The sequence below is a fragment of the Phoxinus phoxinus genome, assembly GCF_949152265.1.
Source record: "Phoxinus phoxinus genome assembly, chromosome: 9".
In the NCBI taxonomy this organism is placed as follows: domain Eukaryota; kingdom Metazoa; phylum Chordata; class Actinopteri; order Cypriniformes; family Leuciscidae; genus Phoxinus; species Phoxinus phoxinus.
The window spans coordinates 16,413,790-16,433,137 of NC_136884.1; the positions used below are offsets into that span (position 1 = coordinate 16,413,790).

Consider the following 19,348-nt stretch of genomic DNA (forward strand, 5'->3'; position numbering starts at 1 on the left):
TGTTTTGTATTTTTAAGAATTTAGTTATTTAAGTTGCAGGTTCAAACTTACTGTCTTATGAGAGCTTATAAAAAATTCTTATAACATGAACATTTTGAAAGATGTGCCCATACTTTGTGATGGATCAAGTTTCAACAATATTGGGCTACTACAATTTTATAATTATAATGCTCATCGGCTGTATGAGGTCCCAAACAGAAAGCAAATCAATCTTAAAGAGGTAAAAGTGAGTCAATATCGGTCGATATGGATAGTATTTTGAAAGCAAGGACTTTTGTCACAGATTATTTCCTCGCTGAAGCGTCGAGTGATTCGTCCGGCTTCACACCGCGGAATCTCTCAGGTGTTTTGATGAAGTGTCATGGAGGCTGTTAGCCACCACCACTGCTGACGGTTTTGGTACTGTCTAAATCCTGGTTTTAATCACTCAGTCTCACTGTCAGCTCCTCTAGTGTAAAGGTAAGACTGAAGTCTGTGTGTTTGTGAGCTGGATACTGATCCTGAGACTGTATTCGGCGGTTATTGATCAGTTCTGTGTAGTGACGCTTCACTCCATTAGCATTAACGTTAGCCTGTTAGCTCAGCTGCTGTCGGGATTTATTGTGTGTTTACATTATGAAGATAATAATATATTTATGTTTTAGTTGGTTTCTCACATATAATTGATTCTTAATTAACGCTTTAGTGTTTTGTTTTCTTGAGAAACACAAATTTTCACATTAATATTTAAACGTCTCTGTCTGTGTCTCCAAACCAACTGAACTGCCTACTTTGACAGCCTTTTTGGTATCATATTTAATTCAAGTTACATTTCTGTACGTTTGTTTAATGTCAAAACGCTGATGTTAGCTGAATTTTGATGGTAAAGGGCAGTTTATTCCACAAGTAAAGTCTTGTCAACTTATGTCATTGAGTCTCAAACTTCATTCATTAAATGTTAAATACGTCACACTTTTCCTTTTGATGCCACTCGGTGTGATTTCCTTTTAACAAACACAGAAATTAATAATACAATAAATCGATATAATGACAGCGTTAATATAAAATTATATTAAGAATTCTAATATTCTTAATAATTCACTCTCTTACGATGATTTGATGTTTAAGGGTTTCATTTTACTACCTAATTTATGATTAAATGTGGTATTGCTTTATTTTAGTAGTGCTTTCTATTAACATAACAGTCAGTGTTATTTTAGTGGCAGTTATATACTGTTATAGTTGTTGTGGATATTGTGAATTAGATAGTATTTTTATATTTTAATTTTAATTTTTGTTAGGTCTAAATGTTTAGTAATTTTGTTTTGTATTTCTGCCATTTCTATTGTTATTTTTAAATATATCGTTTTTATTAAATTTGAGGTATTTTAGTACTTCAACCTAAACAAAAAAAATTTGTAATAATAATAATCCTACTAATAGTACTTTCTACTATTTTACAATATACTTGGCATAGTAGTAACAGTAAATTATGCATACTTTTATTTCTATTTTACTTTAGCTTCATTTCATTTTTAGTAGGTTTTTATTAGTTACTGTTGTTGTTGTTGTTGTTTTTTGGTTTTGCATTTTACATTTACAAATTACGGATATAGTATCAAACTTTTAACTAATAATATTAATACTTAATAGGCATAGATGTGGGCTTATTATTCTTTATTACACATAAGTTGGTCAGAATTAGTTTTAAAAACTTAATTTTTATTTTGTTTTAATTTCTATTTGTTTTGTGATATCTGCTCAAAATCCAGCCAGCTAAATCCAGATCCACATTACAGTGTTGAAACAACTATTACAAGAGACTATTTGATATGCAGCTGAGCGGACAGAACAGTGCATTTCTTATATGCTGTCAGCATGAATACAGCGCTTATTTTGAGCCAGGAACGCTCAGACCCTGCTGAGAATTCGCTGTGACAGATTTTCAGATGTATTTAAGTCTATTTTTGCCGCTTTATTTCTTTCTACACAGCAGCCTACTAGTCTGTGTAAATGAAATGTACCCAGTTTAGGGTCGGCCGTACCCTTGAGTCATTTTCCCAGACCGTTAAGACTTCCGCTCGGCTGTCAATCAAAGATGACCTCTGGACGGTTCAGCAGCTTGTAAACACACAGGGTCAGAAGATATTCAGAGAAAAATGTGTTTGTTATTTGTGCATATAATGAAAGGCAATGGGGTCCAACATGTTTATCACCTGCTTTGTATAGATTTTTTTGTTATCCATGAACACTAGGCTAACTGTTAAACTTTTGTACTTGCTTTTGTCATTTCTTCTAGTTTAAAAAAAAAATAATAATATATTACTATTTAGGTTTTATTTATTTCATTTATTCAAATTATTTAATCTAAGTGAAAATTTGAAATGTTGCCTTGGCAAATAACTAAAAGAAGTTTAAGTTTTTCATCTAATATCCATGTTTTGTATTATTTTGTCTTTATTACAATCAACAAAAATGTTTTAATAGATTTGGTTAACGATAAAAACCCGGAGCTCATCGTATTTGACCAACAGGAAGCATGAAACCGATGATGAAATAACTCTGAGCTCATGCACTGTGTTGCTACTTCCTGTTTTCAGGTGAGCAGCCAGTAACATCATGGAGTCCATGCTCAATAAACTGAAGAGCACCGTCACTAAGGTGACGGCCGACATGACCAGCACCATCATGGGCAACCCCGTCACGCGCGAGTTTGAGGTGGGCCGACACATCGCCAGCGGGGGTCCGGGAATGAGCTGGAGGATCTACAACGGCACAAAAAAATCCACCAAACAGGTGCGCCAGTTATTTATTATTAACTTTAACTCTATCAGTCTTGTCATGTACAGTGTATCACTCATAATAGGACACGATCGTGTTATATGTCGACGTTGTTTACAGTGAAAGAGGAAGTCTTTTAAGTGATGCAATTTTCATGACAGAGAATTGTCACTTGCAATCGTACGTTTGTTGATATCATATGTGTTTTCTTTGATGTTTTTAAAATAGTTGAAGTGAATTCAGTTCATGTCACAGTGATAAAATAATTTAGATGGCTAATATATATGTGGTTCTGTTTGAAATTGCGAATGATTTGCAATAGTATTGGAAGCATAAATTAGAATTGGTTGGTATATTCCTAAATAAATTATCTATTGGTCATTATTGCTAATTAAGTATGCATTTTATTTGTTGAATGTGCAGATAAACAGATATTTATGCAAAATAAATGGGGAAAAAGGCACCAATTATTTGTTGGATGTACATATATTATTGCAAATTAAATATAAATGTAAATATTTTTCATACATTATTTGTTGAATGTACAGATATACTATTGCAAAATAAATATAAATTAAAATATTTTAATGATTTGTTGAATGTGCAGATGTACAGATATTGTTGCAATATATATATATAAATTTAAATATTTTAATTATTTGTTGAATGTGCAGATGGACATGTATTAGTGAAAAATAAGTTTACCGGTAGATATTTGAATAATTTGTGAATGTGTAGATGGACATAATATATCGTTGCAAAACCAATATAAATTAAAATATTACAATTATTTATTGAGTGTACAGATATATTTTGCAAAGTAAATATGAATTTAACTATTTTTTTAAAATAAATAATTTGTTGAATGTACGAATACTATTACAAATGAGAAATATATCTTTAAGTATTTAGAAATACATTTTCTTTCTGTTTCCCACAGGAAGTGGCCGTTTTTGTGCTCGATAAGAAGATCATTGATCGCTATCAGAAGTTTGAGAAGGATCAGATTATTGATTCCCTAAAGAAGGGAGTTCAACAGCTGACCCGGTTGCGACACCCGCGCCTGCTGACGGTTCAGCATCCGCTGGAGGAGTCCAGGTGACCACAACGCGAACGCGCATTAACGCACGCTACGGCAAAATCTGCATACATGGACAGCATTGTGGGAAGCTTAGACGAATATGCAAATGATGCCATTTAGGTCAGCTCATTACGTTTGGAAGAAAACCACAGCGCTATCATCACCACTGCAATGAAAATGGGCTTTCTTATCCACGTCGAATTATTTTTGAATTGATTTCTGAAAATAAAACTGATCTGAAGCTTTAGGAGCGAAGAATCTCAGAGCTTTTTCTTTATTTTAAGATTTGGCTCCTGTGCTTCTACAAATCAATATGTGTCTGTGTGGAGGCAGCAGTTCATCCTGTGGAAAATCTCTCCTGAATAATACATGGATCTCTTAGATGTGAGACTCAAGCTGTAGTCCCGATGTTACGGTCTACGCAGACAGATATCTTCTAACACCTCATCCTAGCTAAACACTATCCGATAAGATTCAGTGACGAGCAGTTTGTCTGTCCACGCTAGATGCGACACGGCTATAAGACACAGCTAAATCTTTCACAAATCACAGCCAATCAGAAGAGCCTGTGAACGGGCTCTCTCTGCAAGCACACTGCCGTCTCACACTCATAATGAAAACGGATAAATGCATAATCCAGTGAATAAAATGAGCATTATTTAAAATAATGTCACTGAGTGATAGCGACACAGAGGAACAATATTGTTGGAATCACATTCAAAATGTTTCCTGTCTGTCATTGCTTGTTCTCACTGGATGTCTTTGTCTCTTTATCTCTAGAGACTGTCTGGCGTTCTGCACAGAGCCCGTGTTTGCCAGTCTGGCCAATGTGCTCGGCCAATGGGACAATCTCCCTAGTCCTGTTCCCACAGACATCAAAGAATACAAACTCTATGATGTAGAGACGAAATACGGCTTACTGCAGGTGAGAGTTTCTTATACACATTTTAAAAAAAGTAGATACAACAGCAAATCTTACCATGTACACCTGGCTTTAGAGGTCATATTTTTTATAATGAAAAAAATGAGAAACTACTGTTTTTACTAAATAATTCATACAGTGCCATTTAACACAATTATAAAATGACATTTTACATCATTTTGATTGCCTGTTTACTTTCATTGGTAGGGGTTCAAGCACAAAGTGCAGAAACACTTGTAATTGTAAGGATTTTTATTATTTTTCGTCCGCCTTAAAACGCATCGTGCAGCCCAAACAGTAAGGGGACCTATCAAAGTATGACCCCGATTGGCCCATAGGTGGCGCTACAGTGACCAAAAGTAAGAAATCGCTCATAACTCTTAGACCGTTTGTCGTATACTCAAGTGTCTTATGTCACTGTACTCTTTGGCTCAAGTCGGACAAAACGTATATCTCCGATTTAATTTCCGGCCGCCATTTTGGATTTTTCCCAAAACCTACTTTTGCGAACTAGTCCTAGGTTTTTCGCCCGATCGGAACCAAACCAGTGCAGAATTGAATCTGGATTCTGAATATCAATAATTATTGAAAAAAAGTAGAAATTTCGATTCACGGTTGATAAGGGGCGCCAAAACATAAAACTTAATGCTTTTTCACGCATGTGTGTTTAAAGGCCTGAATAGCTTGAACCCCGATAAATGCTGCTTGCAGTTTTAATTGTAAATGATACTTTTTACAATAAAAAATAAATGCAGTGCATGAAATTCTACCATGCTTTTTGTTTTAGATTTGTAGCTGATGAGATATCGCTCTCTTTGTCACTCTCTGTTTTCTCTCTCAGGTCTCAGAGGGTTTGTCGTTCCTCCACAGTGGGGTTAAGATGGTTCATGGTAACTTGTGTCCAGAGAACATCATCTTGAATAAGAGCGGAGCCTGGAAGATCATGGGCTTTGACTTCAGTATCTCCTCGAGTAACCCGTCTGACGCTGAGGTTAGGAACTGTCCCAGAGATCATTGTCTGCCTGGTTTAATCTTTGTAAGCGAAAATGTGTCTGTGTTTCTGCCTTTTAGCCCAAGTATGGGTGTAAAGAGTGGGACCCCAATCTACCGCATCTCTGCCTCCCGAACCCAGAATATGTCGCTCCCGAGTACATCCTGTCCGTCAGCTGTGACGTGTCCTCTGACATGTACTCACTGGGGGTGTTGGTCCACGCCGTGTTTAACGAAGGCAAGGCTGTCTTTCACGTCAACAAGCAGGACATATTCAAGAGCTTCAGCCGACAACTGGACCAGGTGAGGAGCCGATAACTTCTGCACACCTGTGGAGTTATCGTCCTGTTTTAAAGCATGTTACCTTCCCATTTTGTCCTAAAACAGTGTATGTTATCTTTTTAAGTAGTTTCTTATGCTCGCCAAGGCTGCATTTATTTGATCAAAAATACAATAAAACCAGGAATATTGTGAAGTTTGATTACAGTTTTAAAAAAATGTTTTCTATTTTAATATATATTCCTGTGTCTTCAATTTCACATCCTTCAGAAATCATTCTAATATGTTGATTTGTTGCTGATTTATTAATTAATGAGCGATTAATTAATCAATTATCAATTGCTATTAATATTTTAAATTTGACTTAATGTTTTTATTTTAATCATATTTGACAATAATACTGTTGTTACTGTATTTTCGATCAAATAAATGCAGCTTTGGTGAGCATAAGAGATTCTTTAAAAAACGTGTAATCATTTTTTTAATTTAACACAAGAATTGATTATCAACATTGAATAATTACTGATGAAATCATTTAACAAAAACAACAATAATATATAGGTGAACTGTAAATGATAAAAAGGGGCCTATTATGCATTCATCTTATGCTCAGTTAATAGTTCTCATGGGGTCTACTAGAATTCATAATTTAATGTTCAAAAAACAATCTGTTTTAGTTTCGGTTTCTTTAAAACTCGCCTTCCAAAAAGCACAGTCTGTGCTGATTGGTCAGCCGGCCACAGTCTGTTGTTATTGGTCTACCACTTTGAGTGTGTTTTGGAAATGTAACGCCCCTTACCATAATTGGCGAGTGTCCGCTCCGGAGGCATCCTGTGGCGCTGAAATCACTGTAATTACTGTAAAGCTAGGTTTATACCGTATTTTCCAGACTATAAGTCACACTTTTTTTCCATAGTTTGGCTGGTCCTGCGACTTCTAGTCAGTTGCGACTTGTATATCAAAAGTCGCCCCCCCCTGTCGTTCCAAAGAATGGTACGACGGCGAGCGCGTCAAGTATAAATGCCTCGTCCATTTGGGGAGGTGCGCGTGCAGTCAGCGGAGGCTTAATGGATCGTAGTTGATCCATGATCTGTACGGAACAGGCCTCACTGTTCAGCATACATGATTCCCGGATTAGTTGCAAAGTTTAACCATCATAGAGCGAAAGCTTATCATTTGCACGTGTTTTGTTATAAGTCTCGCCAATTTAAACATTCAAGCTATTTTAAACCATTTAAGCGCAAGAAGAGGCTAAAGAGAACTCAATTTGGTACTCGTGCATCTACAAATTGGTATTTAACACTTAATTATTGCATTTCTGTACCTGAATACTACTGTTAGGCTTTAATTTATTTGTAAGTTTGGTCTATTGTATTTATCTATGCTTGTAATTTGCAATATCTGTTCTTATTTTATGACTGACTGTTCACTTGTCTTTAATAGATCGTTGCTGATCCGATCCGTGACTCAAAAACTGTAACTAGAAGCGTGAGTTTTGTGATCCGTCGCACCCGTAGTGCTTACTGATACAAAGAAGAACTCCCTTTGGAGTGGACTTTGTGCTTGTAACCTTGTAGACATTTTCATGCTCAAACAGCAACATTACACACTAAATAAAGTTGAGGATGTTACAAAAACATAATAGGACCCCTTTGAAACCACAACAGATTAGCCTCAACATTCAACTCTTGCTGTGAGATACAAGGCATGCGATCAATAGTGTTATTGTGATACTTCAGTTTTTATCGTACCCTAATTATAGAATTGTGACAATCCTAAAACATGTTTATTTCATTATCATGTGTAGCTGAGCCACCTGAGTCCAGGAGTGTTGAGTCAGATCCCAGAGGAGGTCCGGGAACATGTGAAGATGTTGCTCAGCGTCACCTCCAACGTGCGTCCAGACGCAGATCAGATGACAAAGGCCAGTGTTTTTTCCCTCTTTGCTGGTTTTCTTCAACTTTCTATTTTTTTTTTTTTTGTATTAAGTATCTGTAGTGATTGAATCAAAATACATGATTTCGTAACACCACGACTGAGAGTGACGTTTCAGTCTATGTGTGTGTTCAGATTCCTTTTTTCGATGATGTCGGAGCGATGACTCTTCAGTACTTCGACTCGCTTTTCCAGCGGGACAACTTGCAGAAGTCTCAGTTCTACAAAGGCCTCCCGAAAGTTCTGCCCAAGATGCCCAAGGCAAGAACAGACATTTGCACAGACATTCAGCTAGATAATAGCAATACAAAATGGACTATGAAGTCTATTTTATTTTTTCCCCAAATTCCGTTGTTTTCCGATTTAATCTTCTGCATTCTGATTTAATGGTTTAATTATATTTAAATGTAATGTTTGATTGTTTAATTAATTGACTTAATTTATTGCAGTTTAGTATTGACAAACAATAGTCCATATTCTGATTTGATGAATTGTGCAGCCTAGATTTATTCATCCAAAGGTTTCCAAATTCTGTGACACACTGCGTTATACAGTAAATTAAATTTTTATGAATGGATTCCGTCCGCATTTTCCATGTCACAGAAATCTACAGTGGAATCGCAGTTCATTTAATGGTGCAATAATGGATTTTATTAGATTGGGAAAACTGGGCTTATATTTTTATTTATTTTATGGATGGATGGATGGAAATATTAGAAAACTGCTTATATTTTTTTTTATTTTGTAATATGTAATAGAGATGGATGGATGGATGGATGGATATATAGATAGAAATATTAGAAAACTGCTTATATTTTTTTTTATTTTGTAATATGTAATAGAGATGGATGGATGGATGGATGGATGGATGGATAGAAATATTAGAAAACTGCTTATATTTTTATTTATTTTGTAATATGTAATAGAGATGGATGGATGGATGGATGGATATATAGATAGAAATATTAGAAAACTGCTTATATTTTTATTTATTTTGTAATATGTAATAGGGATGGATGGATGGATATATAGATAGAAATATTAGAAAACTGCTTATATTTTTATTTATTTTGTAATATGTAATATGGATGGATGGATGGATGGATGGATGGATGGATGGATGGATGGATGGATAGATATGTAAGCAAAAATAAGACTAAGTAAGCTCAATTTTGATTTTATGGTCACTTAAAATAAGATGTGCGTTTTGAATATTAATACAGAATATTTGTTGTGTACATCTAGAAATATTGACGCGTTGCTGGAGTGCATTGTTCAGTGGTGTTCATATGTTGAAGTATTGTATGGCATTATATGTGCCTAAGCTAACTGGCCTCTGTTTTTCTGTCCTCAGAGAGTGGTGTTATACAGAATCCTCCCGGCGCTCATGTCTGAGTTTGTGAATCCTGACATGGTTCCTTTCGTCCTTCCAAACGTGCTGTCCATCGCTGAGGAATGCACTAAGGAGGAATACATCCGCCTTGTTCTCCCAGACCTCACCCCAGTTTTTAAACAGCAGGAGCCCGTACAGGTACACACACATATACATCAATGATGCCAAACTGATTAGAATGGTTTCCGCACAAGTGAGCCCTTACTTTAGTTAACCTCTATGGCCCTGTCCTAAATGGCACACTTGATGTGCACTTGCAATGGCCGCTGCGTGCCTGTGTAATCCATTAGGTTAAAGTTTGTAATTAATTTCTCTCTTTCACGCTATCAGGCCAGCAACATGGTGAGTGAGGTTTGAAACTGTGTCTTTGTTGTAGTGTATTTCATCATAATATTTGCATTGTGATTAGTTTGTATTTTTATTTATGCTATTTTGTCTGCACTTGTTTGTTTCCACAGTTTACACTGATCTTTTAACGTGTTTTTCATGAGTTATTTTATTTTAATTTCTTTTTTGTTTAGTATTGTTGTTTGTTTGTCTTCCCTCCCAGTGTTAAATTTCATGGTATGGTTTTTAGGAATCATATTATTTCCTTGATTTATTTAATTTTTTTCACATATCCAGATTCTGCTGATATTTCTACAAAAGATGGACCTGCTTTTGACCAAAACGCCTCCTGAAGACATCAAGAACAGTGTTCTGCCCATGGTGTACAGGGCAGTGGAGGCCCCCTCTATTCAAATACAGGTGACCACACCATAAACTTGTTTGGAGAACATTTATTTTTAGTTTATAATTGATAAATATCAGTACCAGTCGATTGCATTTTCAGTATCCGAACAATGCATTGTGATGTATCTATGTAGATTCTGAATTTATGTATTTCAAAATCTTAACATGTTTATTTTTTTATTTTTTCTAAACAGGAACTTTGTCTGAATATCATTCCCACGTTTGCCAATCTGATTGAGTACCCATCTATGAAAAACGCACTTATCCCTCGTATCAAATCTGCCTGTTTACAGACGTCCTCGCTAGCGGTTTGTGTTCTTATACTTCTTATGTCTCTAGTAACAAGTGAATGTTCTATATGTCAATGAAAGATTTAGGAGAGTAGCTCTAAAATGAGTGTAGTTTCTCTGTTGGTTGTCCTCTTTCAGGTGAGGGTGAACTCTCTTGTGTGCCTAGGCAAGATTCTGGAATACCTGGATAAATGGTACGTCATTGATGAAATTTTACCATTCCTTCAACAAATTCCATCCAGGGAACCAGCAGTGCTCATGGGCATTCTGGGTAATTACATTTTTATTTTACTATTTTTCATCACTTTTTTGTGCCTGACTGAGACTTTCAAGCTTCAAAAGAACATTAAAAGCATCATCGTATTGTTCCTTATTTGAAATTGAATTAGTAACATTATGTTGAATAATATTATCCTATCATCTTATGCCTTAAAGGGATTGTTCACCCAAAAATTTTAATTAGCCCATGATTTACTCACCCTGAAGTAATCGGTGTATGTGACATTCTTCTTTCAGGCGAATACAATCGGAGTTATATTAAAAAACATCATGGCTCTTCCAAGCTTGATAATAAGAGTGAATGGGTGTATGTCTTTTGGAAGTCCATCAAAGCGCATCCATTCATGATTAAAGTGCTCCACGCTATTCCAGGGGTTAATAAAGGCCTTATGAAGCGATGCGTTCATGTAAGAAAAATATCCATATTTAAAACTTTATCGACTAAAATAACTAGCTTCTGGCAGACAGCCGTACGCATTGATTTACGCCAAAAAGTAACCCTTGAACTTGACGCACAACATGATGACGATCGCGGTTGCCCAGCCCTGTTTGTTTGAACCGCGAGAGGCGTCAAAGATTACGCTACTCCTACGTCATACATACCGTCTGCTGGAAGCTAGTTATTTTAGTCGATTTTAAATATGGATATTTTTCTTACATGAACTGTAACGAAGCTGCACTTCATAAGGCCTTTATTAACCCCCAGAGATGCGTGGAGCACTTTAATATTGAAGGGATACGCTTTGATGGACTTCCAAAGACATACACCCATTCACTCCCATTATAAAGCTTGGAAGAGCCAGGACATTTTTATATATAACTCCGATTGTATTCGTTAGGATGACTTTAGGGTGAGTAAATCATGGGCTCATTTTCATTTTTGGGTGAACTATCCCTTTAAGCAGTTATAAAAATGTACGTGCTGTTCTTTCTTTTTTCTTCAGGCATCTACAAGTGCACTTTCACCCATAAGAAACTGGGCATCCCAAAAGAGCACCTGGCTGGAAAGAGTATACCTCATCTGGTGTCACTTAGTATTGATAACAACCTTAATCTTAACCAGGTGAGGTTAACAACACACACTCACTCTTACACATTAATTTAGGTGTTTACTTGTTTACCCACCGAATATAAACTTGATTCAGTGTCAACTCAGATCATTTGATTACGTGTAGACATATACTTTTGTAAACTGTTTTTCTGTCTCTGGTGTGTTTCAGTTTAACTCTTTCATGGCTGTGATCAAGGACATGTTGACTCGCATGGAGTCGGAGCATAAGACCAAATTAGAGCAGCTGCACATCATGCAGGAGCAGCAGAGGTGTCACTTCAATTATTTCTCTCTTCATTCTGTTAATTCCTTTTTAACAGGCTGTTTGATTTCTAAAATAATGTTGATGTTGATGTTGCAAGAAGCTTATTCTGGTCAAGAACTGTCCACTTAAACAGGCAGTTTGTTAGATGTATAAAATAAATATAGTAATTTGAACATGACACGAGTGCAATGTTATCCAAATTAACTTATGAGTAATGAGTATTGCGTCTTTTCCAGGAGTATAAACATTACAAACCCATTGAACCAATCAGAGGAGACTAAAAGCACACCCAGCCCAGCCACAAAAGTCAGAGATGTAAGTAAATACACCTGTTGCATGTCCAGCAAGCAACTCACAGCTTTTAATTCTATTAATTAACTGTAATTGGGTTTTTCTCTTTGCTTTTTGATAGATTGATGATATCTTTGGTGGCAGTTCAGGAAGTGCCGGTGTGAATGGTAACCAGAATGGTTCCTCATCAACTGTTTCACAACCCTCACGAGTGAGTTACTATTTATAATATTTTAGGGAATACATTGTTTTTTTCTCAACTGGGTTTTCTTATGGAGCTTTAATGGTTGTTGGCATTAGATCTGGTTGATGTACTAACTGTTGTTTGTGGTATGTTCAGGTATCTCTTACCCTGGAAGAAAAGCAGCGTTTGGCTAAAGAACAGGAACAGGCTGCCAAACTAAGAAGCCAGCAGCCGCTTGCTCCACAGAGCATCAAACCAGCCCCAACAACACCTCAGGTAACACATACACTCAAGAGGGGTACCATGGGAAACCTATTATCACTTTCATGCATGGAATCCATTTTTGCAGTAAAATTACCAGATTAACTTCTACAGTAAAAGTTACCATATATTCACACTAGCTGCCATATACCATGTGAGTACTTTGAGTAACAAGTTTTGTCTTTGTTTAGTCTTAGAAAGGCTACAAGTTTAGTCTTAGGAAGGCTACAAGTTTAGTCTTAGGAAGGCTACAAGTTTAGTCTTAGGAAGGCTACAAGTTTAGTCTTAGGAAGGCTACAAGTTTAGTCTTAGAAAGGCTACAAGTTTAGTCTTAGGAAGGCTACAAGTTTAGTCTTAGGAAGGCTATAAGTTTAGTCTTGGGAAGGCTACAAGTTTAGTCTTAGGAAGGCTACAAGTTTAGTCTTAGGAAGGCTACAAGTTTAGTTTTGGGAAGGCTACAAGTTTAGTCTTAGGAAGGCTACACGTTTAGTCTTAGGAAGGCTACAAGTTTAGTCTTGGGAAGGCTACAAGTTTAGTCTTAGGAAGGCTACAAGTTTAGTCTTAGGAAGGCTACAAGTTTAGTTTTGGGAAGGCTACAAGTTTAGTCTTGGGAAGGCTACAAGTTTAGTCTTGGGAAGGCTACAAGTTTAGTCTTAGAAAGGCTACAAGTTTAGTCTTAGGAAGGCTACAAGTTTAGTCTTAGGAAGGCTATAAGTTTAGTCTTGGGAAGGCTACAAGTTTAGTCTTAGGAAGGCTACAAGTTTAGTCTTAGGAAGGCTACAAGTTTAGTTTTAGAAAGGCTACAAGTTTAGTCTTAGAAAGGCTACAAGTTTAGTTTTGGGAAGGCTACAAGTTTAGTCTTAGGAAGGCTACAAGTTTAGTCTTAGGAAGGCTACAAGTTTAGTCTTAGGAAGGCTACAAGTTTAGTCTTAGGAAGGCTACAAGTTTAGTCTTAGGAAGGCTACAAGTTTAGTCTTAGGAAGGCTACAAGTTTAGTCTTAGGAAGGCTACAAGTTTAGTCTTAGGAAGGCTACAAGTTTAGTCTTAGGAAGGCTACAAGTTTAGTCTTAGGAAGGCTACAAGTTTAGTCTTAGGAAGGCTACAAGTTTAGTCTTGGGAAGGCTACAAGTTTAGTCTTGGGAAGGCTACAAGTTTAGTCTTAGAAAGGCTACAAGTTTAGTTTTGGGAAGGCTACAAGTTTAGTCTTGGGAAGGCTACAAGTTTAGTCTTGGGAAGGCTACAAGTTTAGTCTTAGGAAGGCTACAAGTTTAGTCTTAGGAAGGCTACAAGTTTAGTCTTAGGAAGGCTACAAGTTTAGTCTTAGGAAGGCTACAAGTTTAGTCTTAGGAAGGCTACAAGTTTAGTCTTAGGAAGGCTACAAGTTTAGTCTTAGGAAGGCTACAAGTTTAGTCTTAGGAAGGCTACAAGTTTAGTCTTAGGAAGGCTACAAGTTTAGTCTTAGGAAGGCTACAAGTTTAGTTTTGGGAAGGCTACAAGTTTAGTCTTAGGAAGGCTACAAGTTTAGTTTTGGGAAGGCTACAAGTTTAGTCTTAGGAAGGCTACAAGTTTAGTCTTAGGAAGGCTACAAGTTTAGTTTTGGGAAGGCTACAAGTTTAGTTTTGGGAAGGCTACAAGTTTAGTCTTGGGAAGGCTACAAGTTTAGTCTTAGGAAGGCTACAAGTTTAGTCTTAGGAAGGCTACAAGTTTAGTCTTAGGAAGGCTACAAGTTTAGTTTTGGGAAGGCTACAAGTTTAGTCTTGGGAAGGCTACAAGTTTAGTCTTAGGAAGGCTACAAGTTTAGTCTTAGGAAGGCTACAAGTTTAGTCTTAGGAAGGCTACAAGTTTAGTCTTAGGAAGGCTACAAGTTTAGTCTTAGGAAGGCTACAAGTTTAGTCTTGGGAAGGCTACAAGTTTAGTCTTGGGAAGGCTACAAGTTTAGTCTTGGGAAGGCTACAAGTTTAGTCTTGGGAAGGCTACAAGTTTAGTCTTAGAAAGGCTACAAGTTTAGTTTTGGGAAGGCTACAAGTTTAGTCGGAAGGCTACAAGTTTAGTCTTAGGAAGGCTACAAGTTTAGTCTTAGAAAGGCTACAAGTTTAGTCTTAGGAAGGCTACAAGTTTAGTCTTAGGAAGGCTACAAGTTTAGTCTTAGGAAGGCTACACGTTTAGTCTTAGGAAGGCTACACGTTTAGTCTTAGGAAGGCTACACGTTTAGTCTTAGGAAGGCTACACGTTTAGTCTTAGGAAGGCTACACGTTTAGTCTTAGGAAGGCTACACGTTTAGTCTTAGGAAGGCTACACGTTTAGTCTTAGGAAGGCTACACGTTTAGTCTTAGGAAGGCTACACGTTTAGTCTTAGGAAGGCTACACGTTTAGTCTTAGGAAGGCTACACGTTTAGTCTTAGGAAGGCTACACGTTTAGTCTTAGGAAGGCTACACGTTTAGTCTTAGGAAGGCTACACGTTTAGTCTTAGGAAGGCTACACGTTTAGTCTTAGGAAGGCTACACGTTTAGTCTTAGGAAGGCTACACGTTTAGTCTTAGGAAGGCTAGTCCGGATCGAATATAGTGTTATTCATATAATTTCTGCCATTAATGACTCACCCTCAAGTCGTTAATTCCCAGATCTGGAAGATTAATTAAGTAATTAATGACAGAAATTAAATTTTGGGGTTAATTAACCTTTTAAGACATGACTGACTATGTTAACTACTAGGATACTCTCCAAGATGAGTATTTTGAGAGAATTTTGTGTGAATTTGTTTAAGTGCAAGAAGACATGAAAGAAAACTCAATTCAGTAATCGTGCGCTGTCTAAGACGCGGTTTTCTGGGCGCTCTTCAGATATATGTTGCACACCGCACACAAAACTTCTCACATAGTGCCTGAGTACCGAATTGAGTTCTCTTTCGAGTCTTCTTGCGCTTGAATATTTAAATTGGCAAGATTTAAAAAGACATGCACATGAAAATATTTCACGGCGATGCAGCACTGGCCCAACATATTCGTCAACTGTCCCGAGCGTTGTTCACACCTATCCCAGCCCATCGGGCAGTCCTTATTCTCAAGCCCTGGCCAGCTGTACACTCTGAAACTACTTATATATTTGATTATTTTCCAAGAAACGTTTACCCCGGGTTTCACAGACAAGGCTTAAGCTTAGTCCCAGACTAAAATGCAAGTTTGAGCTGTTTTAACTGAAAGCAACTTGCACTGATCTTAAAATATATCAGTGCCATGGTTTTGTCTCAAGATTGACACCTGTAATGTTTTTTTAAAGGCACATTTATAAAAACTACTTAAATATCCTAATTGAACTAAGGTCTAATCCTGGCTCAATCTATGCCCTGTCTGTGAAATCAGGCCTGATGTATTGTTTTTATATAATAAATCTCCCTAAATATTGTATCCTAATATTTGATTTATGTAATGCTCCATTCTTTATTGTAAGAACAGTACATAAACCTCTCTGATTTTTTTTTTTCCCCAAATCAAAGATTTTGATGATGTGATTAGTGCTAGTTGTTGGTTGTTTCATATTTTTTATTTTTTTATTGAGAATTTCTTGTTAAATCCCAATGAATAACATGAAAAGTACTTCAGGAAGCAAGGCCATTCGTCAGAAGAGAGAAATATTTTTTTCTTCAAACGTATCGTCACTCCCTCAGCCGAAACACCATCATAGCATTGTTAGCAAGTTCATGTAAATCAAGACCTAGTTCAGTGGTTCCCAATCCTGGTACCCCCAGCATTGCACAGTTTAGATGTCTCCTTAATCACACACACCTGATAAGTGAGACCACTGGCCTAGGTAATATAACACAATGTATAGTGTTATAAATGTAAATTAAAAAAGAAAACTAGATTTACAATGTTAACTGTTGAAATGTGTCATCACAGTCACTGAAAAGGGTCCATTTTGATTTGGGATGTACATGCTATAACTCAAGAATATTTTTATTGTTCAGGCAAAGGATCTGACCAGCAGTCTTCTGAACAATATGACATCCCTGAACAACCTCGGTTTAAACTCTGGGACCAGGACGATGCCCCTGCAGGGCAGCACCGTTTCCTCTACCTACCCAGCAGCACCCACCATGGGTGGAATGGGCACCATGGGCGTCAGCAACGGCTTCAATTCACCTATGGGATTCCAGACGGGAGGTATAGTGATGGGCATGAGACCCGCCACTCCTGGCCTCTATGGAGGGATGGCCACCACTACCAGCGCTCCAAACTTCAGTGCCCTCACCCAAAACCAAAATCAAACCGGCAAACCCCCTGACATGTCCGCCCTAGACTCCCTCTTCACTTCTAATAAACCCAAAGTCAGCCTGAACCAAATGGCCCCTAAACCGGCCCAAGGAACCACAGCACCTTCTCCGTGGCTCAATCAGTTTGGTCCAGGCCAACCTTCCCAGACTGCACCCATACAGGCACCTCCAATGGGGATGCCGGGAGTTCAAGGTGGTTTTGGAATGCAAGCAAACCCATTCTTCAACCCCCAGAACTTCTCGCAACCCGTGGCTTCTTCCACAATGAACACTGGCATGATAAAGCAAAGTGCTTCAGTCAACAACGATTTTAAGGACCTCTTCGGATAAAACATTTGCCTTTCGTTCACATTCCCTGTTATATGGGAATCGAAAGCGAAACAACATCAGCAGCGAAGATGACAGTCACAATTTAGTTGGAGGGTTGGACATGGTATCCTTGAAAGATGATTTTGTTTTGTTTTTTTGTCTTTTTGGGGGGGATCTTATCATGGTGCGACTCATGTGGACTTGTGTGAATCAAAAGCAGACTGCACCAAACGAACTGTCACATTTCTACTGAAAGCTTGGGCTCTTCTGTTGAAAGCTGCTCCAGTTGGTGGATGCCTTGCATTTGGTGTATCGTTTGGCTTAAAACGCGCCCCAGAAGGAAGATTCACATACAAAACGGTTAACAGATTTGGCGTTACAAATTCAAGCATTTCCTTTTTGCTAGAGCCTCACGTTCACTGCTCGCCTGAATGAGCTGACTTCCTCTACCACAACAAACGTCATCGATGGCCTCAGAAATTGCAGATGTTGTCTCCCAAAAAGAAAGTCTCTCAGTTGTGTTCTCCCTTGTCTGAGATATGCGATAAATAAGTCAAGAAATAAGTACAGTGCATAGTTGGTACCCTGAATGAGTCTTTTTATAATGTGTTATTTGTGTATATACTGTATCTGGTGATTATTGTTTGAGTTTTATACTGATAAATGATCCACTGAGGTGAAATTTATTAAAGGAAGTACACTTTCTTCATGCTGTAGGTGCACTTAATGTAATAGAGCTAAATGTTTGGGATATTGTCAGTACTTTTTAAGTGAGTTTTTGCTTCACTGTAATGGCTTCGTTCATGAAACACTAGCAGAATGAATTTCTGTAAATTCTGTCAATCTTGGGTGAATCTCATGAAAAAAGGTCATATTTCATCCCAAAATCCAAAGACAAAATTACAAGGAAAAAATGTTACTGTAATAAAAATTATTTTTATTTTTTTTGGTATGTCAGCATATTATTAAATTCAGTACACTACTTACAACTTACAACAATACTTATATCATTACAATAAAATTGTAAAGTAAATTATTGTAAGTATTGTTGTAAGTAGCGTACTGAATTTAATAATACGCTGACTTATAAATGAATGTCCTTAAAAATAAATGCACATGAGAGAATGTGCATTTATTACACGTACACATTTTTTAGATTGCAGAAATGAAAATAATATTTTTTGCATTACGGTTATGAGAATGATAAAAAAAAAATTACCTATTACAGAAATTATACGTTTTTTTATGGTATTGAGAATTTGTTTTTGCATTGCATTGCATGATGAGAATTGGTGGAATATGCGTCTTTATTTAAAAATATATATAATTTGTGCATTTTGGGATGAAATATGCTTTTCCTGTAGTTCTAGGGAAAATCGCTGTTATATGTGGTAAATTGTTGCATTCAATCGAGTGCAACAACTTGTAACATAGAAATGTGTGTTTCATGAATGAAGCCCGATGCGTTTGTTTTCTTTTCAGTTCTCTGCTGTTACTTCCTGCCCTGTGTTAAATCATCCGTGTTATCCTGTAATGTTGTGTTTTTGGGGGGCGTTACATTTAGCTACATCTTTGTTTGTCTGTTATTATTATATGGGCAGTTTCCTGTTGTGGGAAGAGACCAACTCCATTCCATATCATGACCAAACAGACCGCTGCAACACAGCAAATCACCAAAATGTGTATTATTTCTGGAAAAGAACATGAAGTGTACAGTATATAGAGGTGAACTGCCACCACTTAGTGTTTTTTTTTTTTTTTATACTGATGAATCTTTAATATCCAGACAGGTTTTATTAAAAGGGAATGCTTTTCCTGGTCTTATGAATGAGAGGCCTTATGTTGAGAATTGTGCAATAGCAGGTCTGTGATGGAGATTGTGAAAATAACTTTGTGTGAGTGTTTCACTACATGCAGTTTTCAAATAGTCTAAATTAATGTAGATAAAACATCTGGGTTGTTTTAATTTAAACATGTGAACTGGATTGTTGGAAAGATGGTGATTTTGGAATCAAATAAATTGATTATTTAAAGGGTAATACCTTTACACTTCCTA

The 19,348-nt window shown here is 37.0% G+C and overlaps 1 protein-coding gene across 2 annotated transcripts; it reads left to right on the top strand.

Moving 5' to 3' along the window:
* Window positions 1-186: 186 nt before the first annotated feature.
* On the top strand, window positions 187-19,343 carry scyl2 (SCY1 like pseudokinase 2). 2 transcript variants are annotated; one of them, XM_079623271.1, is made up of 19 exons: window positions 333-459; window positions 2,580-2,775; window positions 3,701-3,858; window positions 4,622-4,766; window positions 5,605-5,754; window positions 5,835-6,056; window positions 7,476-7,520; window positions 7,840-7,956; window positions 8,103-8,228; window positions 9,322-9,498; window positions 9,985-10,107; window positions 10,287-10,400; window positions 10,521-10,653; window positions 11,606-11,724; window positions 11,882-11,982; window positions 12,214-12,292; window positions 12,390-12,479; window positions 12,609-12,728; window positions 16,678-19,343. In XM_079623271.1, exons 2-19 carry the CDS (start codon window positions 2,599-2,601, stop codon window positions 17,311-17,313), a joined length of 2,832 nt encoding a protein of 943 aa, XP_079479397.1. In that variant the 5' UTR covers window positions 333-459; window positions 2,580-2,598; the 3' UTR covers window positions 17,314-19,343. The 2 variants fall into 2 exon arrangements, with proteins under 2 accessions (XP_079479398.1, XP_079479397.1); XM_079623272.1 differs by lacking the exon at window positions 7,476-7,520 and having other exon boundaries at window positions 187-459.
* Window positions 19,344-19,348: the final 5 nt, after the last annotated feature.

Bases quoted from the DNA above. Each gene is read 5' to 3' on its own strand.
- scyl2 (XM_079623271.1), top strand. From the start codon at position 2,599: ATGGAGTCCATGCTCAATAAACTGAAGAGCACCGTCACTAAGGTGACG. The intron at 3,859-4,621 runs GTGACCACAACG...CTTTATCTCTAG, and splicing joins CATCCGCTGGAGGAGTCCAG to AGACTGTCTGGCGTTCTGCA. The intron at 11,725-11,881 runs GTGAGGTTAACA...GGTGTGTTTCAG, and splicing joins ACAACCTTAATCTTAACCAG to TTTAACTCTTTCATGGCTGT.